At 34.8% G+C, this 19,622-nt stretch overlaps 1 protein-coding gene across 1 annotated transcript in view; it reads right to left on the bottom strand.

The window, feature by feature from the left end:
* Window positions 1-18,424, bottom strand: part of LOC122788679 (vomeronasal type-2 receptor 26-like) — a 161,646-nt gene extending 143,222 nt beyond the window's left edge. Inside the window, exons 1-2 of the mRNA XM_044055575.1 lie at window positions 18,178-18,424; window positions 15,711-16,321 (exon numbers count right to left, since the gene is read on the bottom strand). Coding sequence (XP_043911510.1) covers window positions 15,711-16,321; window positions 18,178-18,424 — 858 coding nt within the window. The remainder of the gene's footprint in view (window positions 1-15,710; window positions 16,322-18,177) is intronic.
* Window positions 18,425-19,622: the final 1,198 nt, after the last annotated feature.

The following is a 19,622-nucleotide window of genomic DNA, read 5'->3' as shown; positions in this document are numbered from 1 at the left end:
TTTTCAGCTACTAGATATCCACTGCAGTATTTTTTATTTACTTTCATATTTAAACAGAGTATCCAGTATGTCCATATAAATGGAACTAGATGCCAAAAAATTCAGCAGAAGAGACTATTCTGATTTCAAGGAAATTAATGTCAGACATCAGCAGTTTCTCAGTCTCAGAGAAATATTCATTCATTAAAATCATGTAGTCGCGGCTTAAGATGCTCTGTCTAAATATGAAAGTAATATAATTTCTGTTAAAAACAGAAAATTTATTAGAGACTGTAATGACTTTAAAAATTGCTGTATTTTTTCTTGGCCAAGAACTGACTTCAAAAAGACAGCCACTAGTTCATCCAGTCAGAGGATGAGACTGGATGATGAGCAGACAAAAGAGGGAGGAACATCTCTGATTGGTTGCCTGGGGCCATTGGAACAGAGGAGAGGTTTTAAATGTTCAGCATGATGTCATCAAACTTTCTAGCAAGGAAATTTTGAATCAGAAAGTGGCCTGTGTTTCTGGTGCCTCTAGCTGTATCTGAAAATTCTTCAAATGAAATGGAAACAACTACAGCATCTTTTTTAATGACTGTCTAACTGCCAGAGAGAGTTGCACTTCAAAAAAGATCCAATTCACTGAGAAGTTTAGACAAAAGGGAAAAACAAACTAGGTCAGACTGTTTATCCAAGCACCAGAATTCAAACACACAGCAAAATGAACTCAACTGCCAGGTAGAATGTGTGAATGTTGATACTCAGTATAAAATTATTAATTATGTTTTCTATCTTTTTAGTTTTATTCTGACTTCTGATATGTATAAAATGTTATCTAGAGGCTTGAAGTTTGTGCCTTTTTGTAATGGTGATATTAGTGAAGCTCTTACAGATTTAAAAATGTTTGTCAGAGATCTTAACGTAAAAATTACTTTTAAAAACAATGTTACTGCTGTGGATACACCTAAATGTAAACGCAAAAGTTCCTTTATACCTAATGGCATACCCCTCCTAAGTGCTTTTCAAACAATGTGTGAAAAACAATTATATGAAATGTTTAATATAAATAACAAACATACATTTTATAATTTAAGTAAGAATGATAATCTAGCTTTGAAAGAACTGAATGAAAAAAATGAAATTATTATTAAACAAGCAGATAAAGGTGTGGCTATAGTGGCAATGAATAAAATGTTATATAATAGAATGTTGCTGTTAAGTGATGATAGAACTTTTAAAGTGGTAGATGCAAGTTTTGTTCAACAGTTGCTTTTACTTGCAAGTTACATTTACATGATATACATCTTACAAATTCTATTATTTTGGATGAGTATATGTATATAGAAGTGACACATCCTGTTATTTATGGTCTTCCTAAGATCTATAAAGATCTAGCTAAGCTCCCAGTGAGACCAATTGTTTTGGGCTTTGGGTGGATGACGCAATTTATATCCATTTTTCTTAAAAAAAAACTTAAAACCTTGTCTGAAGTTTGTTAAACGTCACATTAAAGACACAAGGGACTTTATTATGCAATTACATAAATGGCAACTAAACAATGAAGCTGAGTCTGCAACAGATAAATACAAAGGAATAGTGTTTGTAGCACTAGATGTAAATCCCTTATTTACTGTCATACCAAATGACTATGGAGTTGAGGCTGTTTGACACCATCTATGTATGTGCACAGAAAAGTGTAGCACTCCAGTAGAAGCTCTCTGTGCTCTATTAGAACTTGTACTATGTAATATATTTTTGTATGATAAAAATCCTATACTATCAGGTGAAAGGAGTGGCGATTGGTACAACCGTTGTTGGCACTTATGCTAATTGCACTTTCCATCTGGGAAGATGAGAATATATTCTCTGACACTAGTACTTTTGTTAGAGACAAATGTTTTTAAGTACTTTGTGGATAACTGTGTGGCATGGCAGTAATGAAACTTTAGAATCTTTTATTTTTTTGACATATATTGATTCTACGGGTCTATATTAGATCAATGAATGCTTAAAATGTCAAGTATGACATGCTCGAAAGCTTTTAAGTGAATGTTCATCTAATTGAAACTCCAGAATATTGAAACAATGAGTTTTGAAAAGTTATAGTTGGCCAGCCGTCAGGAAGCTAACGGCTGACAGCTAAAATGTACTGTACACCATTACCCCCCACCCCCAAAAACCAAAAAAAAAGAAAAACAAATTGACAAACAAAATAAAGTGGGGGGCTTCACCCCCCTGCACACCCCCTACTTAAATATGCTAACTCTGAGATCACACCACAGTGGAGGACTGTCATAACATTACACAGGCTGAATGTCAAGACCGTACCACAGTGGAGAACTGTAAGAACGGCGAGACAGGGTGAACGTTCTGATGTCAGCTGTTGGCTTCCTCATGGCTGGCCAACTGTAACTTTTCAAAATGCCTTGTTTCAATATTCTCGGGTTTCGCTTAGATGAACGTTCGCTTAAAAGCTGTCGAGCATGACGTACTCAACATTTTAAGCATTCGTTCATCTAATAGAGAACCGATTCTACTAGTACCTTCTTGAAGTTTAAACCTAGTTATTCAAAATCAGAAATAATTTTTTTGGATATTAATGTATAAAAGATAATACAATATGTACTAGAATCTATAGAAGAGAAGTTCAAACTGGTAGATATTTACATAACGGTAGTATGCAGCCTCTGTATGTACAAAGGCATTGTGCACAGTCAGTTCCTTAAAGCCAGTCAGCTAAGTACAGGTATATCTGACTGTATCAAACAGCTAGATGCGAAGGTCAGAGTTTAAAGATGGGGCTATAATATTAAACTGTTAGCAGAAAATAAAAAGCAAGTGTTGAGTGAAAGAGATGGCCTTGCTAGACCATATCTCTCAAATATAGAAGAAAGCCCAACTAATGGGATTTTAAATAACATGGATAGTACTTCCATAAATAGTTTTAGATATATTATGCAATATAATGCACATACCAATAGGGTTAGCCAACTTATAAGACAAAATTGGACTATACTATGTGATTAAAGAAATTGTAGTGTCACCTAGTTTTGCATTTAGGAAATGTAGAGATCTGAAACAACAGCTCTGTTATAAAGACCTACAGATGTGCTTTAAGAATGCTGTAATTAAGACTAATAATACTGTGCCTTGCTATGACTGCCATTTTTGTCAATACATAAATAACAATGCTTTTGTACACCCTAATACAAGTAAGACATTTTATATTCATACATTTTCCACTTGTAAAACCACAAATGTGGTTTACTTAGCAACCTGTGAAAAATGTACTTCATTTTATGTTGAGGAAAAAAACAACAGGATGTTAAAAGAAAGGTTAGTGCAACACCTATCTGGCATACATAGGGATGTGGAGAGTAATGCCTTAGCTAAACATGTAAGTTCAGATAAAATACTTAGTTTTACATTTAGCAGTATAAAGACCATTAAAAGTAGTATTAGAGGAGGGGATATTGTGTTGAATACTGAGAATGTTTAATATAGATGGATTAATTACTTTCAAGCAAATATGTCCCCTGGGCTGAATGATACTGGGAGTTTAACACCTGTTCTCAAGAGGTCTCCTTTCCATGAAACAAGCACTCAATTGTTTATTTTAATTATTTTATTGTTGCTGTGCTTCTATTGGTTTGAATTTGTTCATGTGGTGTATATATGAAAATGTGTTTTAATATGATTTTAAGCACTGAAGAAGAGTTTTATCTCAGAGGCTTTGCTATTAAACTTAATTTTACATCCATGCGTGTGTTCCGTTCGCTTTTTATTCTTGGACTGTTTTGTTTAGAACTCTATACTGGGTGTTTAGCAGTTTATTTTTTGCTTTGAATACTGTAATTGTGGTCAAGCCTGAAGCACTGAAGTGCTCTGTGTGCATTTTAACTGCAGCAAGCCACTTGTTAGATTTTTTTTTAATGCACCTCAACTTAGAGCTGAGGGGCACCAGCTTGGGGAAGTACACAAAGCAGCAGATGAGCTAGCTGCAGCTGAGTATTAACATACAGTAAAAGTTAAGTAGTTTTCCCAGTAACCATAATAAATGTGATACTTTTATGTGTTTTCTGTAGGATAGCGCAAAGCGTTTGAGGGTGAATGTTTTTTAAAAAGATAAAGGTATTATGCTTTAGATATTCCCCTATTCAGTCATCAATATAAGAATACATGAAATACTATGGTAGTAAATAATTACATGAGTTACACTTTGCAAACATGACAGAATAGCATAAACTATTACGTTTTTGTGTTTATTATTTTGTTTTTGTTTACAAAGTCTGTCTGGGCATGATTGCCTTTTTCAGTAAAGGCCCAAGAAAAGTTAATTAGGCAGTATATGTAGCTTATATTACTTCATTCAGTGGCAGATTTACACTGATCCTAACATATTACACAGTAGGCAAACAGCATCAAGTTTATATGGAGAATAACGTGATGCTGGATGGAGTAATGACCAATAGGTTCATGTGTTCATAGAAGTTAGAAGGCAGTCAAGTGAAAAGACAATGTTCACCTTAGCAATACCCACTTATATACTGTAACCCACCATCTCCCCCCAAGAAGGGCAGAGAACATCAGCCAAGGAGAAAAAATTATGGGAAGCCATCCAGTCATTCAGGCTAGAGTATACTATGGTGTCACATTGTTTAATGTATAAGGGAAGTCTACAGAGATGCAGTACATGTTGGGTAATAAATTCATCCTTCCATCAGGTTTTCTTTATCTGTTGGTGGAGATGTAGGTGTTTTGTTCTTCTATTAGTGGCTGTATTTGATATGCTGAGATGCAGGAGATCAGAAGATAAAATCCAAATACCTCCAATAAGAGCCTATAAAACACAGAATAAAGGCAAAATGCTGTAAGGCTTTCCTGGTACCTCAGCATATTTTGGCTAACAATATTTTTGATTAGGAACCTCTAGGGCCTTTCCAGTTGCATAATGTCTTGAAAGGCATTGTACTTTATAATTGGTCTACTTAAGGCAGCAAAAAAAGGATATGGTATTTTTTTTTGTTTGCTTGGCTAGGCTTATAAAGGCCTCAGTGGCTGTTAGCCTACAATATACCTATAAACATATGAACTTCTTTTGACCAGAGTGATATGCCTTTAGATATCATTTGGGCCAGGTAGAATGATTTTCTGACCATTGCAGCTACGTGATGGCCAAATGAGGGGGAATTGTTGACCCAAGTTCCTTAATTCCTATCTACATTGTCATTCTGGAATGGCACATTAGCTATGCTGTATTTTAATGGGGAAAAAGTTGTTTACCAAATGCAACTGTAGTGCACTTCTTTGCACTTAATTTTACACTGTTTGTGTACATCACTTTTTGCAAGGTCAGTTCCTGATGCAATGAGATGGTATTAAAGTGGGATTTGACAATAAGCATTTATCTTACCAATGACACCAGCCTGGGGAGTAAAATTAAATGCTTTGCCCAAACCTAGATATGCTGTTTGGACAAGATGATTGCTGTCTATAGCTTGAGTGACTCACAAAGAAGTTGGCTAAGTTAAGTAAGTAGGATGCTTCTTTGAGAAAGCCACACCACTGGAAATATAACCAGATAAGGTTTTTGATACTGGAGTTAATGGGGTCAGTTATGATGGGTTCCATGGCTTTGTAAATCACAGTAGTTAGGCTTATGGGTCTGTAGTTCCTGGGATCCATAGTAGAACTGCTCTTATGTAGGGGGCATTGCCACTGTAGTTTGCGATACTTTGAGGAAATGAACCATATGTAGACTTATAATAACACTGTTTAAGGAAGGGTGGTTCTTTTAAGGCATCATTAAGTAATCTATTCTCCAGGAAGTAGTATTTTGGTCTTAGTATTTTTGGCACATGTTCCTTTGTGATGTCAGGAGGTGCAAGAGATATGGGAACTGGAAAAGAAAAAATAATTGTCTTGGGTAAAGTTTGCATTCATTTTGTTTGTTGGTATATTTGCTGTGTCATTTGGGTCAGAGTTGGTGTTTTAAGAATTTGTTCTGAACACTGCTAAGTGTTTTTTAATATAGCTAAAGAATGCCATATTATCAAGGTTTGCTTCAATGACTAATGTAAGTTAATGATTTGGCTGGCTAGCCTTGATTTAGCTTCGATAGTTTTAATGTGATCCTTGAAATGAGGAGTTTTAAATCTATTGTATGAGTTAATTATTTTTATTCTTTAGTTAGAGTTTGTTCATATTAGTGGACAGTCAAGGTGGTTTATCCTTAATCTTTCCATTATATTTTGATCTAGTAGGGGCAGTTTATATACAAATAGAAGTCATTGGTATAGATAGCGGCTGGATAATTCATCATAAAGTGTAATAAGGTTTGTCTGTATGAAGTCCCTGCATACAAATTATTGGCTGCAGTGTTCATAGTGATTTTAACAGAGAAAGTTACAAATTTGTGGTCAGATGTAACAAGGGATGGAGCAGTTAGAGGGGTGGTACATATACAGACTTAGCTAGAACCAGGTCCAGAATAATTTGATTGGCATATTGACTGCCTCTTCCATGGAGTTTCTGTTAAGTATAAAAATCTATAGGCGTATCCTTCTTCTGAGATTCTGAGATGTATATGTTTTTTGAACGAGAGTCAAAATCGCCCATCCTGTGTAAGTACTTTAAGGAATGTATCATGGTTATCTGATGACACAGAGGGTATCTCAGCATACAGCAGACTTTAAATTGGTAATTTGTCTTTTATCAGGGTTAGTTGTTTGCGCATGTAAGTAAGAGCCCTTGTAACTTCACAAATCCTGGCACTGGAGAGGCAACTGACTGTCACGCTTTCTTTTACTAGCTTTTCTTGCATGGAGTCAGTGTGCTTCTTAATGGAGTTACTGATTACTAGGACATTTGTATTTGTACTTATAATTTAAGCTGTAGTAAAAAGTTTTATAGTCTGTAGTCTTTTGAGACTCTGTTATATGTGAGGGTGCTGGTATCATATTTGTACATCTCTGCTGAGGCTTTATCTTGTGGTTCTAGGAGGCTTTTGAAGTGATTTTTTGACAACTTTAGCTTATGTTGTTTTGGTAGGTTTGTGCAGAGGTGTGATGCCCACATATCATCTTATTTGGCAACAGGGTGACCTCAATGTTGTCTAGATGCACATCTCAAAGATTGTGTCATATATATTTCAGCTAGGTAATTATCTGCGAGTATTTGGCAGTTTCTACACTGCCTAAGAATAACAAGTGCTATGAGGGTGGTTATAGAAGAGATGCAAGTATATTGGTCATCCATTTTGTACTGTTAGACCTAGGTCATATAAGGAGAAGTGCACCACTATATTAGAAGATTAAACATTAGTGAATACATGTAAGGATCCCAAGTCAACAATGTCATTAAGTGGAAGGATGTCAAGTGCAAAGACTCAGTAGGTATAGGGATCTTAAGAGCAAGAAATTGCTAAAACCAAGATAGTAGTAATGTCATTAGGAAATAAGCTTGCAAAATGGTTTAAGCAAGGAGGGCAAGACCTTAAGTGGAAGTGGTCACAGTCACCAAAGTAGCAGCAATGGCAGTAGTAAATAAATAAATCTTATAGCAACAAGGAATAATACAGCACTACAAATCAACAGATATTAAGGGAACTGCTATGGGTAACTAGTAGTAGCTCCACACATGCATACTCAGCCCATATTAAAAGAATAATGATTTAAGGCTCAAGTGAGCAAACTAGCTGACAATAGATACAATCAATCTGATAAACCACTTAGAAGACGAAATTTAGAAAAACACCAACTTGCTACTACACAGCACCAACACCCCCTATTGTGAGTGATGTGCAATATCTTGTAACTCCATCCTGACAAGGATAACATTGAGAATGCAACAGAATTTAAAACAATGCACATGCAAGCAACAGCCAAAAGAAACTCACAATGCAAGCTTACTTCCTGTAAATAACTCAGAACTTTGCAAATTCCACTTCTGTCATAAGCGAAGAATTGCTAAAAGAGTTCTAAACTTTGACAATGCTGGCAGGCAACACAAATCAGGTACTTCCCTGGTACTGGAGAGATAAGTCTCACTCTGACAAAGTAGAGCAACTTAGTATAAATAAATATTTACAAAAGGAAATCCAGTTGGAGGAGTGCCTTCCAAGATGCTGAAGTATATTAATATGTCAGAAGGTAGAAAATCAATTTGGTACTGTAGGAAGCATTGCCTGCATAGGATATATGGGTGAGTTAGTTTGATAGTAAACAATAAACTTTATTGTCATTCAGACCATACACAAGAATTGCATAGCTGAATGAAATTACGTTTCTCAAAGCTCACATACACATGTTCATATACAGCATACATACATTGCCTATAGAACTTAAACACAAAAACAAGAAAAAAACAAGGACAACAGCAGCACAGTCTGACACCGACAATGAAAGGCACAATTATTCGATCCATCCACACTGCTTCCAACTCCATTCCAACACTGCCAAAATCCAAAACTCCCAGTTAGCTTCCCTCCGATCAACAGAACCTCAGACGCCAGACAAGTCAGACCAATACAGGTAGTGGACACCTGACTTTTTATGTATCCAGCACTACCACCACTACCTGAAGGCCTGAACAGCCATACCAGTTCAACGGTCTCTCTACAGTCCTCACCATCCAGCATAACCACCTCCACCTGAAGGCCTGAATGGCCAAACCAGTTCACCATACTTTCTGCAGTCACACCATCTATGCTCTTCAACAACATCATCTCCATCACCACTTAAGACACCAGAAAACCCAGTCTGGTCTCTACGAACAACAACAATTCCATTTCCAGCCCAAGAACTCAGCATACAAAAATCGGGCCTCCACCAACCGCATCCAGCACAGCTCGCCACCCAAAGGCCTGAACAGCCACAGCCAGCACAATACCTCCCAAAAAATGTAACAGATACAGTAATCGAACAAGAACCACATCCGCAGACAGCCTCACATCCTACTAAGTCAAAAGGACTCTATAAAGAACAGCTCGACAACTCACAAATTTAACACAAAAACATGCACAACATGTAGGGAACCACAGAGGCTGCTGCCACACAAGGGGCTGCAATCTTTAGTACTACTACTACTAATTGTGATAATGAAATTTATTACTTCCATTGCTTCAAACAGCATCAATAAATTACTTTTCATGTTTAACTAAGCCACAACGATGAAAGACAAGTTCAAGTGCACTTCCCTTACTGTCCCCTCACTCAGCAAAACTAATCAGATAAGTATGCAATTAGACATGAGGAGGTGTGCATGGTATAAATATGACTGCATACTCACAGAGATTGTTAGGTACATGCGTGAATGGTGAGTGCTTTATAATCCTTGTGAATGCAGTAATGTCTGTATCATGCACACCCCTAAGTGCATTGTTGCACTTATAAAATAGGTATCTATATTTTTGTAGTTTGACTTTTATATTTAGCAGTTTATGTATGATTGATTGTTTTGCAAGGTTAAAATGTCTTAGGGTAGTTATTTAAGGGATCATTATGTTAAAATGTTGTGAGCTATTGTGTAATTCTATTTTATATGTTACTTGTTTTTTGAAACGAGTGTTCAGAATGCAAGTGATCCAAAATCAAGGTCATAGTTCAAGTGTACAAGGTTCAAAGATGGCATGCTGAAATTTTGAACTCATATTAAGTATTTGTAGGATTGCATGCATTTATTTAATCTTATTTTTTTTAAAAATGTGTATTTTTCATGCTTTATTGGCTTTCTAATGGTAAACTCATATACAGTTTCCTTGATTACTTTTTTCCTATTGTAGTTATGTGGAATTGACAGCAGGATTTTCTTTGACTGCAGGTCGGTGTGACAGTTGTGAGAGAAAAAATAGCTGAAAGTAGGATTTTGGTGTCTGTGAGGCAGAAAGGTCCTATGACTGAATGTGAGGTCTTTACAGCAAAATCAATCGACCCCAACTCCCAAAGGTGTTCCAAAGCAGTACAACAAAGTAGGAATATCTTCAAGGTATACCACCATGAGCTTGGGCTGTGTCAACAGCGATAAAATCACTCTTTATTCAAAAAACAAAAAAGCAAAAAAAAAACAATAAGTAATAAAAACACATGAAATTCCCAGCTGAGATGAGCGCTTTTGGCTTCTTAAGCCTTCTTCAGATCATAAATAACAAATGCTAGGTAAAAGCATATATATTGTGTTACAGCAATCCAATGGCTTAAAAATATTTTTTATCCTATCAGCAGTGCAGCTGTTAACTCTTAGTCCTTGGTCAGAAACAAACTCTGCACTGGATCTAGCTTCCAATCAAAATCCTCTGCTGCTGTAGCATCCTCAGTCAGGTGCGAGAATGAAGACTGGAATAGTAAGAGGCACTAAAGCACACCCATATTTTTCCAAGCAGACATGGTGAGGTCAATGTAGCCATTAATTATGATTCTCTGTGACTAAAACTGTCTTCTTACTTACAGTACTGATAACAAAGGGATTTGTGAAATAGTAAAGAGTTTTTGGCCTGTCCTAAGATTTTCCTAGATTCTAGATTTTCCTAGAATGTGAGGTCTTTGGTTTTTGCACTAATTTTTCTCACATCAGGTAGAACAAATCTGATATAAGAATAACTAGTAATCTGATTGGTCACTGTGCCTTGGCCATTGTATGGTATTACATATTCCTTAATCTCTGAGAAGGCTGAAATACTCTGAATCTGCAAACTATGTCACTTACTCCACTCATCTTGTTTTATTGCCAAAAGTGGATTTTGCAGTAATGTCAGATACCTACCTTCAAAATCCTTGTTGTAGTATATGAAGGATGAAAGAGACCACATTTTTAAATGACTTCAACAATGAAACATTTCCACTCCCTCAGAATAATATCTGAATAAATGCAGTCCATTAGATAGCTCTAAAACTGTTTGTCAAAAAATTACTGCAATTAGGGATACAGACAATAGGCATGAGGGGGCTAGAATTTATTGGAGAAAACTGGCAAAGGAACCAAGGTATTGGGAGCAAATAACTACAGATGGAAAGATGATAGAATGGTTAGAAGCCAAGAATTTATTTGGACTGCAGGTTAGAAATTACCTTCCTTATCAAGGACTGACATCAGAGTATAGGCAAAGAGAAAGAAATAGAGGGGAGGTCTTGAATGAAAGACCAGCACTGGTAGAGTTTTTAATTGAATCTAGAACAGAAGCTGCCATTAAAAAAGGAATAATTAGTAGACCATATAAAATATTGCATGATGACTATAAGAACCAATCAGAGGAGGTTAGAAAGGATTGGGAAGAGAGACTGGATAAGTAATTCACAAAGAAACAATGGGAGGATATATGTACGTCTTCCAAATATGCAACAAAATCTAGACAATTTAATATTTTTGCCTGGAAATGTTTACATAGATATTTTTATACCCCAGGTAGACACCAGAAAAATTTCCCTCAGGCAGATAGTAATTGTTGGAGGTGTGAAGGGGAAGAACGTGGTCATTGGGAATATGTTTTCTGGGAGTGTGGTAAGTTTGTGGACTTTCCCTGCAGGATGCATTGTTGGAGAAGCTGGGTGGGCAGAATGTTCTGACAAGGGAAATGTTTTTTCTGAGCTATGATACAGAATCAGAATTGCCTAGACATGGTAAGGCCTTGCTGTGTCTAATGGTGGCTGCCTAAAAAGCAATTAGTAGAAAATGGAAATAAAAATCTAAACCAATTATACTGGAAGTAGTGACTATAGTAACAGAGGTAAAGCAACTGGAACTGAGATCTTTAGAAAAGGATGGGAGCAAACTACATAGGAAAAAAGGGAATTGTGGGAACAATACATATGTGAAAGGAATGAGGCCTAAAAGGCGGAAGGAATTAAATCATCTATGTAATGTTTGAGTCAGAAATATTGGGTAGATTATAAGTGATGGAGTGTCAGTATGGTTTGTGATGTAAAATGCTTGCAACTAGGATTGTGTCGGTGTGGCTTGTTTTAATTTATATAACTGTATGATTGCCTGTGTAGTAAGTGATGGTTTAATAAAGATGTTTCTCATTAAAAAAGGCAGAAATTGAATAATGTATGTAATACTGCTTAGGTTATATGGTATATAGCAATATATGCCAAGTATGTTTGTTATGTTGATACAGTTTGATTACTTTATAGGAATGTAAATTTGCCTATGTCACAAGTGATAACTCAATAAAGGTGTTAGGAAAAAAAATGTGACTGTACATGGTAAATGTGTGCATGAACATGTGTGTGTGCAATTTTTCTGCCTACGTACCTATATATCATATGGCTATCTATTTTATATATATACACACACACACACACGCACGTATATGTACTTACATGCACAAATATATAATTGATAATGTATAATACACATACATGCACATGCTTAGCACAGACACATCTACATGCATGTATACACATACACACACAAACACACATACACTTAAATACCACACTGTTTTGAAGATCTACACAGGCAAGAAGTATATTATTTTTTTATCATGTTGGTAACCAGTTAAATATTACAGTGCCAAAGAAGTCTACATACTATAATGTCAAAATGTCATTTTTCTTATTCATTTAGTTTAGGTTTTGAATTAACCCATACTAAAAGTGTATGCTACTGCAACGTTATTGCTTGTTTTCCTTTGTTACAGTTTCTTTTCATAATACTAACATTGTGTATGTATAGAGTAGAAGCTATTTAGATATCTTTACCTGGATGCTATAAAACTTTTTTTTTAAACTAGCTAGACATTTTTATAAACAAAACTTATTTTTATAGCATTATTTTAATTATCTTTTGAGACTTGTAGCAGAAAATGGTCATACCTCAAGATACAAATAAAAGACTGAAGTTCACAGAAAGCAAACAAAGTATTAACAAAGCTCTTGTCTATTTCAGTGACATGGCTAAAAGCATACTGGACAGCTGAGCTCCCTTCACATCATTTAGGGTTAGATGAAAACTATAGTACTGGATGTCTGATGAACTGAAAAGTCTGACAGAAAGGGATGAAGCTTGGAAGAAATGCACCAACATCAAATTCTAACGAAGCTTAGACCAGCATAGAACAAGGCAGAAACATTTATAAAAAAAAAATCCATCACAGAGTACAGGAAAGACTTCTGCAATTGCAACCAACTCAGAATATAGTGACCAAAAGCTTTTGGAACAAATTTAATGAACTACTAGATCATAGCAACACCAATACATCATCAGCTTCACAAAAGAAATCACAAGCGGACAGTAGAAGTACTGCATAATTATTTCAAGAATTCAGTTCCTCACACTGATTTAACATTTCCCAATGCTGCTACTTACTTACACCCAAAACCCCTTAAACATTTTCAGTTAAATGATAGCAGCATCCAGTCAATACGAGCACTTCTAAGGAAAACCAAGGGATCTGGTTCCCTTGATTTGACTTCTTATTCCTAGATTCCTTAGTTTGACTGTTTTTTCTTGCATTTCCTGTTATACTCATAAGCAAAAGCACTAAAGAAAGGGTTGTCCCAAAAATCTGAAAAAAAAACACAATCTCCATAGATAGAGGACATTTCAACTGAAGCAAATAACTTTAGACTGATTGCTACTCACAACTTAATGTCCAGAACATTTTAACATGCTGCCAGTCAACAGCTCTCTGAATATGTAAGCCACATTGTTAAACAACTCCCATTCCCAGCACTAGTTTATGAAAGATATTCTATAAACACTGCTTTCCTTAGTCTAAGAGAAGGAAAATACATCAATGAGGGTGGAGTCGTATCCCGCCTTTTCTTGACTTTCTCCAAGGCTTTGATAAAAGTTAACAAATACAACTGTAGAGCAATATGAAACAGACTACGACTCTGTTCTCATCACACACACGGATTTTTTATTAAGACGATCCAGAGAATTCTATTTGCAAAAACATTAACGCTGTCAACACCACAAGTGCGTTTTCTTCTCCTAGAGACTTCCTCAGATGTAATTAAAATGCATACCTATTACAAAACCTATATACTCTTTCCTTAATTAATACTGTGCTTCTATTGGTAAATGGTCAAGTACTACCACATACACTTATTAAACATCCTATTACATAAAATAAAAACCTGAGTTAAAAACTTTAATACATATATTCTAAAACTATGTATGTTTAAATAAAGTGTACTTCCTATCTTTAACTTCATCTCATTTGTGCATGCATAAATATAGAATAATAAAATTAAATTAATAACATTCTAAAACACTTCTTTTCTGATGTAGGGGATGCACACTGTTAAATGCTAAATATGAATTAGAGAAAGTTTCTTTTCTATATATTTTTGAACTAAAATAACCTTCCAATTTATCAATAGATACATCCAAATATTCCAGTTTATCCTTATCAATCTTATAAGTGAAATCCAAAAAATCAGTAGACTCTGAAATATACTTTAAAATTTCAGAAAACATACTTTCAGAACCAATCCATAAAAAGCACATATCATCCAGGTAGCGCTTGTACATTTTCCAGTACTTTGCATAATGAGAGTTTATAATATATTTCTCTTCCCAATATGCGAGAATGATATTAGTGTATGTTGGGGCACATCTTGCTCCCATCGCTACGCCTTGTACTTGCTTAGAAAACTCTCCTTCATAGTGTATAAAATTATTTTTTTAAAACCATCATCAAAGTTAAGATAAAAATCTTTACTGTTAAATTTCCGAAATTTAACTAATGCTTCCTCAAGCCATTTCATAACTTCCTCATATGGTATTGATGAAAACAAATCTATTATGTCAATAGTTATGAATGTAATTCTTTCATCATAAAGCTCATTCGTTAAACTAAGTAGTAAATCCCAGGAGTCTTTTACCACTACTTGGCCTCCGAGCGACATATCTTTGAGCTTACTATCCAACCATCTAGCCAAAGGTGCTGTTATTGAACCTTCAGAGGCCACTATTGGCCTCATAGGTGGATTTTCTATGTCTTTATGCACCTTTGGAATACCAAATATCATTGGTATTCTGGGTTTATCTACGTACAAATACTTGAAAGTATCAATATGTATTGAACCTTCCAACAACAAATTATTTAAAATTATATAAATGTTTCTGTTCCCTATATTTATTTCATTAATAGAAACTGTAACATATTTACTTGTGTCTTCTAATATATTCATCATCTTAGCTTCGTACACCATTTGGTCCATGAGCACTGTACCCCCACCCTTATCTGGTCGCATAACCCTAACAGAAGTATCATCTCTCAATTCTTTTAATACTCTGTTTTCTTCCTTTGATAAATTGAAATCAATCAGTTTTTTTGAGAATTCCAACCTTATTTTCTTCTCCAATACAACCTGAATTTTTTTTTAATTGTGGATGCAAAGGTGGGTTAAAAGTGATTTTTCTTTTTAATTCACATGAACCTTGCAGATTTGAATTCTGTCCTTTAAACAATAATTCTAAATTTTTCTTTCTTAGAAATAGTTTTAAATCTAACAAAACCTTACCAAGATCCGCCTTCCTTTTTGGTACAAATTTAAAGCCTTTTGATAGTAATGAAAAATACGTCTCATTTATTTCTTTGTTACTATAGATATATATATTGTATCCCTTATAACTACATTTACTACCTTCAGATAAAATAACTTCTTCTAAAATAGGAGAATCTACCTGTTTCATTGGTTGAACCTGTCGTTGTTGTTTCTCCCCCCATACACCCCATAATTGTAGTTTTTTTGATGATATCTGTTTTTTATTCTTACCGATCTTCTTAAAGGGGGAAATGCAAAAGGGTCATTTATATTATATGCTTCTTTACCCATTTCCTGTACTTCTACATCCGGAAGGTCTCCCTGTCCCCATTCTTCCTCATAGGCATAATTATTCCTATTTCTAAAATATTCCTTAGGTTTTGGATAATTTACTTTGTCTTTGTATTCTTTGACATCTCTCTTTATTTTCCTACTTTTCCTTTCATATACATTTTTTATTTTGCCTTCAATTTTATTTAATATCTCATAATATTTTCTTTTACCATCTTCAATAGAGAACATGAGATCATTTGTAATTTTATGATTAATCTCATCCATCTTACCATATATACATTCCATATCCTTCTCATTTTCTTTCATAATAGCTTTAATTATTTCAAATCCACAGTTGTCAAATATTTGTAGTAATTCCTTATGGAATTCAGTCCCCTCCTTTACTTTATTGGGGTACTTGTACACTCTTAAGCCTTTTGGTACAATTTTTAGTTTAAGACATTCCTTTAGGTATGCATTTTCAATCTCCATATTTTTATATTTAAACAACAATTCATCCAACATTCTAACATTATAATCATACGTTAAACTTCTGTCCCCTTCGGAGACTAAAGGCATTTTTTTCTTTTCATTAAAACAATATTTGGACTGAACTAAAGTCTCAAAATCAGTTCTATACCTTTGTCCATTTTGATTTTGCCCATCGCTCGCGTTTGTGTCATCATCTGGAGCGTTTCTCCCCGGGCCTTCGCTGAAAACAGGCTCTGTGGAACCTAGTCGGACATTTCTGGTCAACAAATGTTAAATAAATAAATAAAAATAAATAAAAAATTATTGAGTAAAGCTTCCTCTTGTGCCAATGTCACCTGGTTATTCCTAAAACAGCAGGAAAACCATCACAAGAACCTCCAGGTTCATTGATGTAATTATGTCTGTTAGCGCTGCCTCTTTCTGATGATGAAATTACCCTTTTCGCGCCATTTTTTTCCTCTGTTTAACCTTTCCTGATTCCCCGGTGGGCGTGACGATGATGACAGCAATGCCTGGCAAGTGGCCGTCAATACCTCTATCAATTGTGATAATTGGTTTATCATTCTGTCGATCCTATCCAAATCTCCACCTCTCTCAGGACCGCTCTGCCAGACGTTGAAGCCTTGTCCATTCCCTCAATTCAATACACCAAAACCAAATACAACTAGGAACACAATTGCTCTAAATAAGTCCACAAATACAACTGTAGAGCAATATGAAATAGACTATGACTCTGTTCTCTTCACACACAACCAGATTTTTTATTACCCACAGAATTCTTCTATTTGCAGAAACATTAACACTGTCAACACCACAAGTGCGTTTTCGTCTCCTAGAGACTTCCTCAGATGTAATGAAAATGCATACCTATTACAAAACCTATATACCTTTTCCTTAATTAATACTGTACTACTATTGGTAAATGGTCAAGTACTACTACATACACTTATTAGACATCCTATTACATAAAATGAGTTAAAAAAATGAGTTAAAAAACTTTAATACATATATTCTAAAACTATGTATGTTTAAATAAAGTGTCCTTCCTATCTTTAACTTCATCTCATTTGTGCATGCATAAATATACAATAATAAAATGAAATTAATAACATTCTAAAACACTTCAAATCCAGTATGCCCTAAACTAATAGCACCATCTTCTGGTTGAAAAGTTAATTACACATTATAAATACTTAAGTATAATAAAATGTGACAAAAATGTTTTTATATATATAAAACAGTCCTCATAAAAACCATACATGCATGCAATACAAACACCTTAAAATCAGCAGTTCTAATAAATTTTTTTAAGCAAAACCTGTTGTTAATTAACTTTTAGTTTTTTAGTATTTCACCTTTGTATAAAGACACTATAACTTTTCTGCCCTTAACTTTAACACTGGAGACAGTGAGACTGCATCATTCAGTCCTGGAAATCTTGTTGCTTTTAATGACAGTTGCCAAAGCAATTCTTTGTATTTTATAGATGTCTCCTATGGGCCTCCTCTTACATCTTTTTGCATCACTTCTAATACAAAGAAGCTACATTTTCCTTCCTGACAACTTAACTTGTGTCTATCTAGGGCATTGTTGGTGCATTTGGTCCTAATCTCGTAATTATGCTCATATATTCTATTTTTCAGCTTCCTTTCTGATTTCCCTACATAAAAAGCCTCACAATGGTCACATAGCACTATGTAAACTATTCCACTAGTTTCACAATTCGCAAAGTGTCTACTACTAATCAATCTATACCTGCTGCTGACTAGAATAGTGTCTCTTGTATGTATGTACGAGCATTGGGAGCATCGTCCACATTTAAATGTCCCAAATCTACCCTCTCTGTACCTAGGACCATCTTTATTACCCTCTAAAATAGCTTTTATACTTTTACCTCTTCGGTATGTACATTTTAATGGGTTATCAAAAATACCTTCCAGGTCAGATATTTGCCCAAACCTAGTCCATTCTTCCTCTAAGGTTTTCCTTAACCAAACAGCATCTCCATTAAAGTCAGTCACAAAATTTTCTTCGCCTTCGTTATTAACTAATTTAACCTTTCCCATTCTTAATCCTGCTGTGTCACCTAAGATGGGCTTAAACCTATCCTGTCTCCCGTCTATAACCTCTTGTTCTATCTTCTCTATAAATTCATTTGGGTAGCCCCTTTCTTTAAACATTTTACTCAATTTCTTACATTCCTGTTCAGAATCATGCTCCCTCGATGTCCCTTAACAATTCCTTTTTTCTGATGTAGGGGATGCGCACTGTTAAACGCTAAATATGAATTCAAGAAAGTTTCTTTTCTATATATTTTTGAACTAAAATACCCTTCTAATTATCAGTAGATACATCCCAATATTCCAGTTTATCCTTATCAATCTTATAAGTGAAATACATGAAATCAGTAGACTCTGAAATATACTTTAAAAATTCAAAAAACATACTTTCAGAACCAATCCATAAAAAGCACATATCATCCAGGTAGCGCTTGTGCATTTTCCAGTACTTTGCATAATGAGAGTTTATAATATAATTCTCTTCCCAATATGTGAGAATGATATTAGTGTATGTTGGGGCACATCTTGCTCCCATCACTACGTCTTGTACTTGCTTAAAAAACTCTACTTCATAGTGTATAAAATTATTTTTTAAAACCAATTCCATTAAAGTTAAGATAAGATAAAAATCTTTACTGTTAAATTTCCCAAATGTAACTAATGCTTCCTCAAGCCATTTCATAACTTCCTCATATGGTATCAATGAAAATAAATCTACTATGTCAATAGTTATGAATGTAATTCTTTCATCATAAAGCTCATTCATTATACTACGTAGTAAATCCCATGAGTCTTTTACCACTCCTTGGCCTCCGAGCGACATATCTTTGAGCTTACTATCCAACTATCTAGCCAAAGGTGCTGTTATTGAACCTTCAGAGGCCACTATTGGCCTCATAGGTGGATTTTCTATGTCTTTATGCACCTTTGGAATACCAAATATATTTGGTATTCTGGGTTTATCTACGTACAAATACTTGAAAGTATCAATATCTATTGAAACTTCCAACAACAAATTATTTAAAATTACATAAAATTTTCTGTTCCCTAAATTTATTTCATTAATAGAAACTCTAACATATTTACTTGTGTCTTCTAATATATTCATCATCTTAGCTTCATACACCATTTGGTCCATGAGCACTGTACCCCCACCCTTATCTGGTCGCATAACCCTAACAGAAGTATCATCTCTCAATTCTTTTAATACTCAGGTTTCAATTTATCAAAGGAAGAAAACAATCAGTTTTTTGAGAATTCCAACCTTATTTTCTTCTCCATTAGAACCTCAAATTTTTTTAATTGTGGATGCAAAGGT

The sequence above is a fragment of the Protopterus annectens genome, chromosome 14.part0 (assembly GCF_019279795.1).
Source record: "Protopterus annectens isolate FY-2018-M chromosome 14.part0, PAN1.0, whole genome shotgun sequence".
Taxonomy (NCBI): Eukaryota; Metazoa; Chordata; order Ceratodontiformes; family Protopteridae; genus Protopterus; species Protopterus annectens.
Note: the sequence above shows the minus strand (reverse complement) of the source record. Positions and strands in the feature narration are given on the sequence as shown.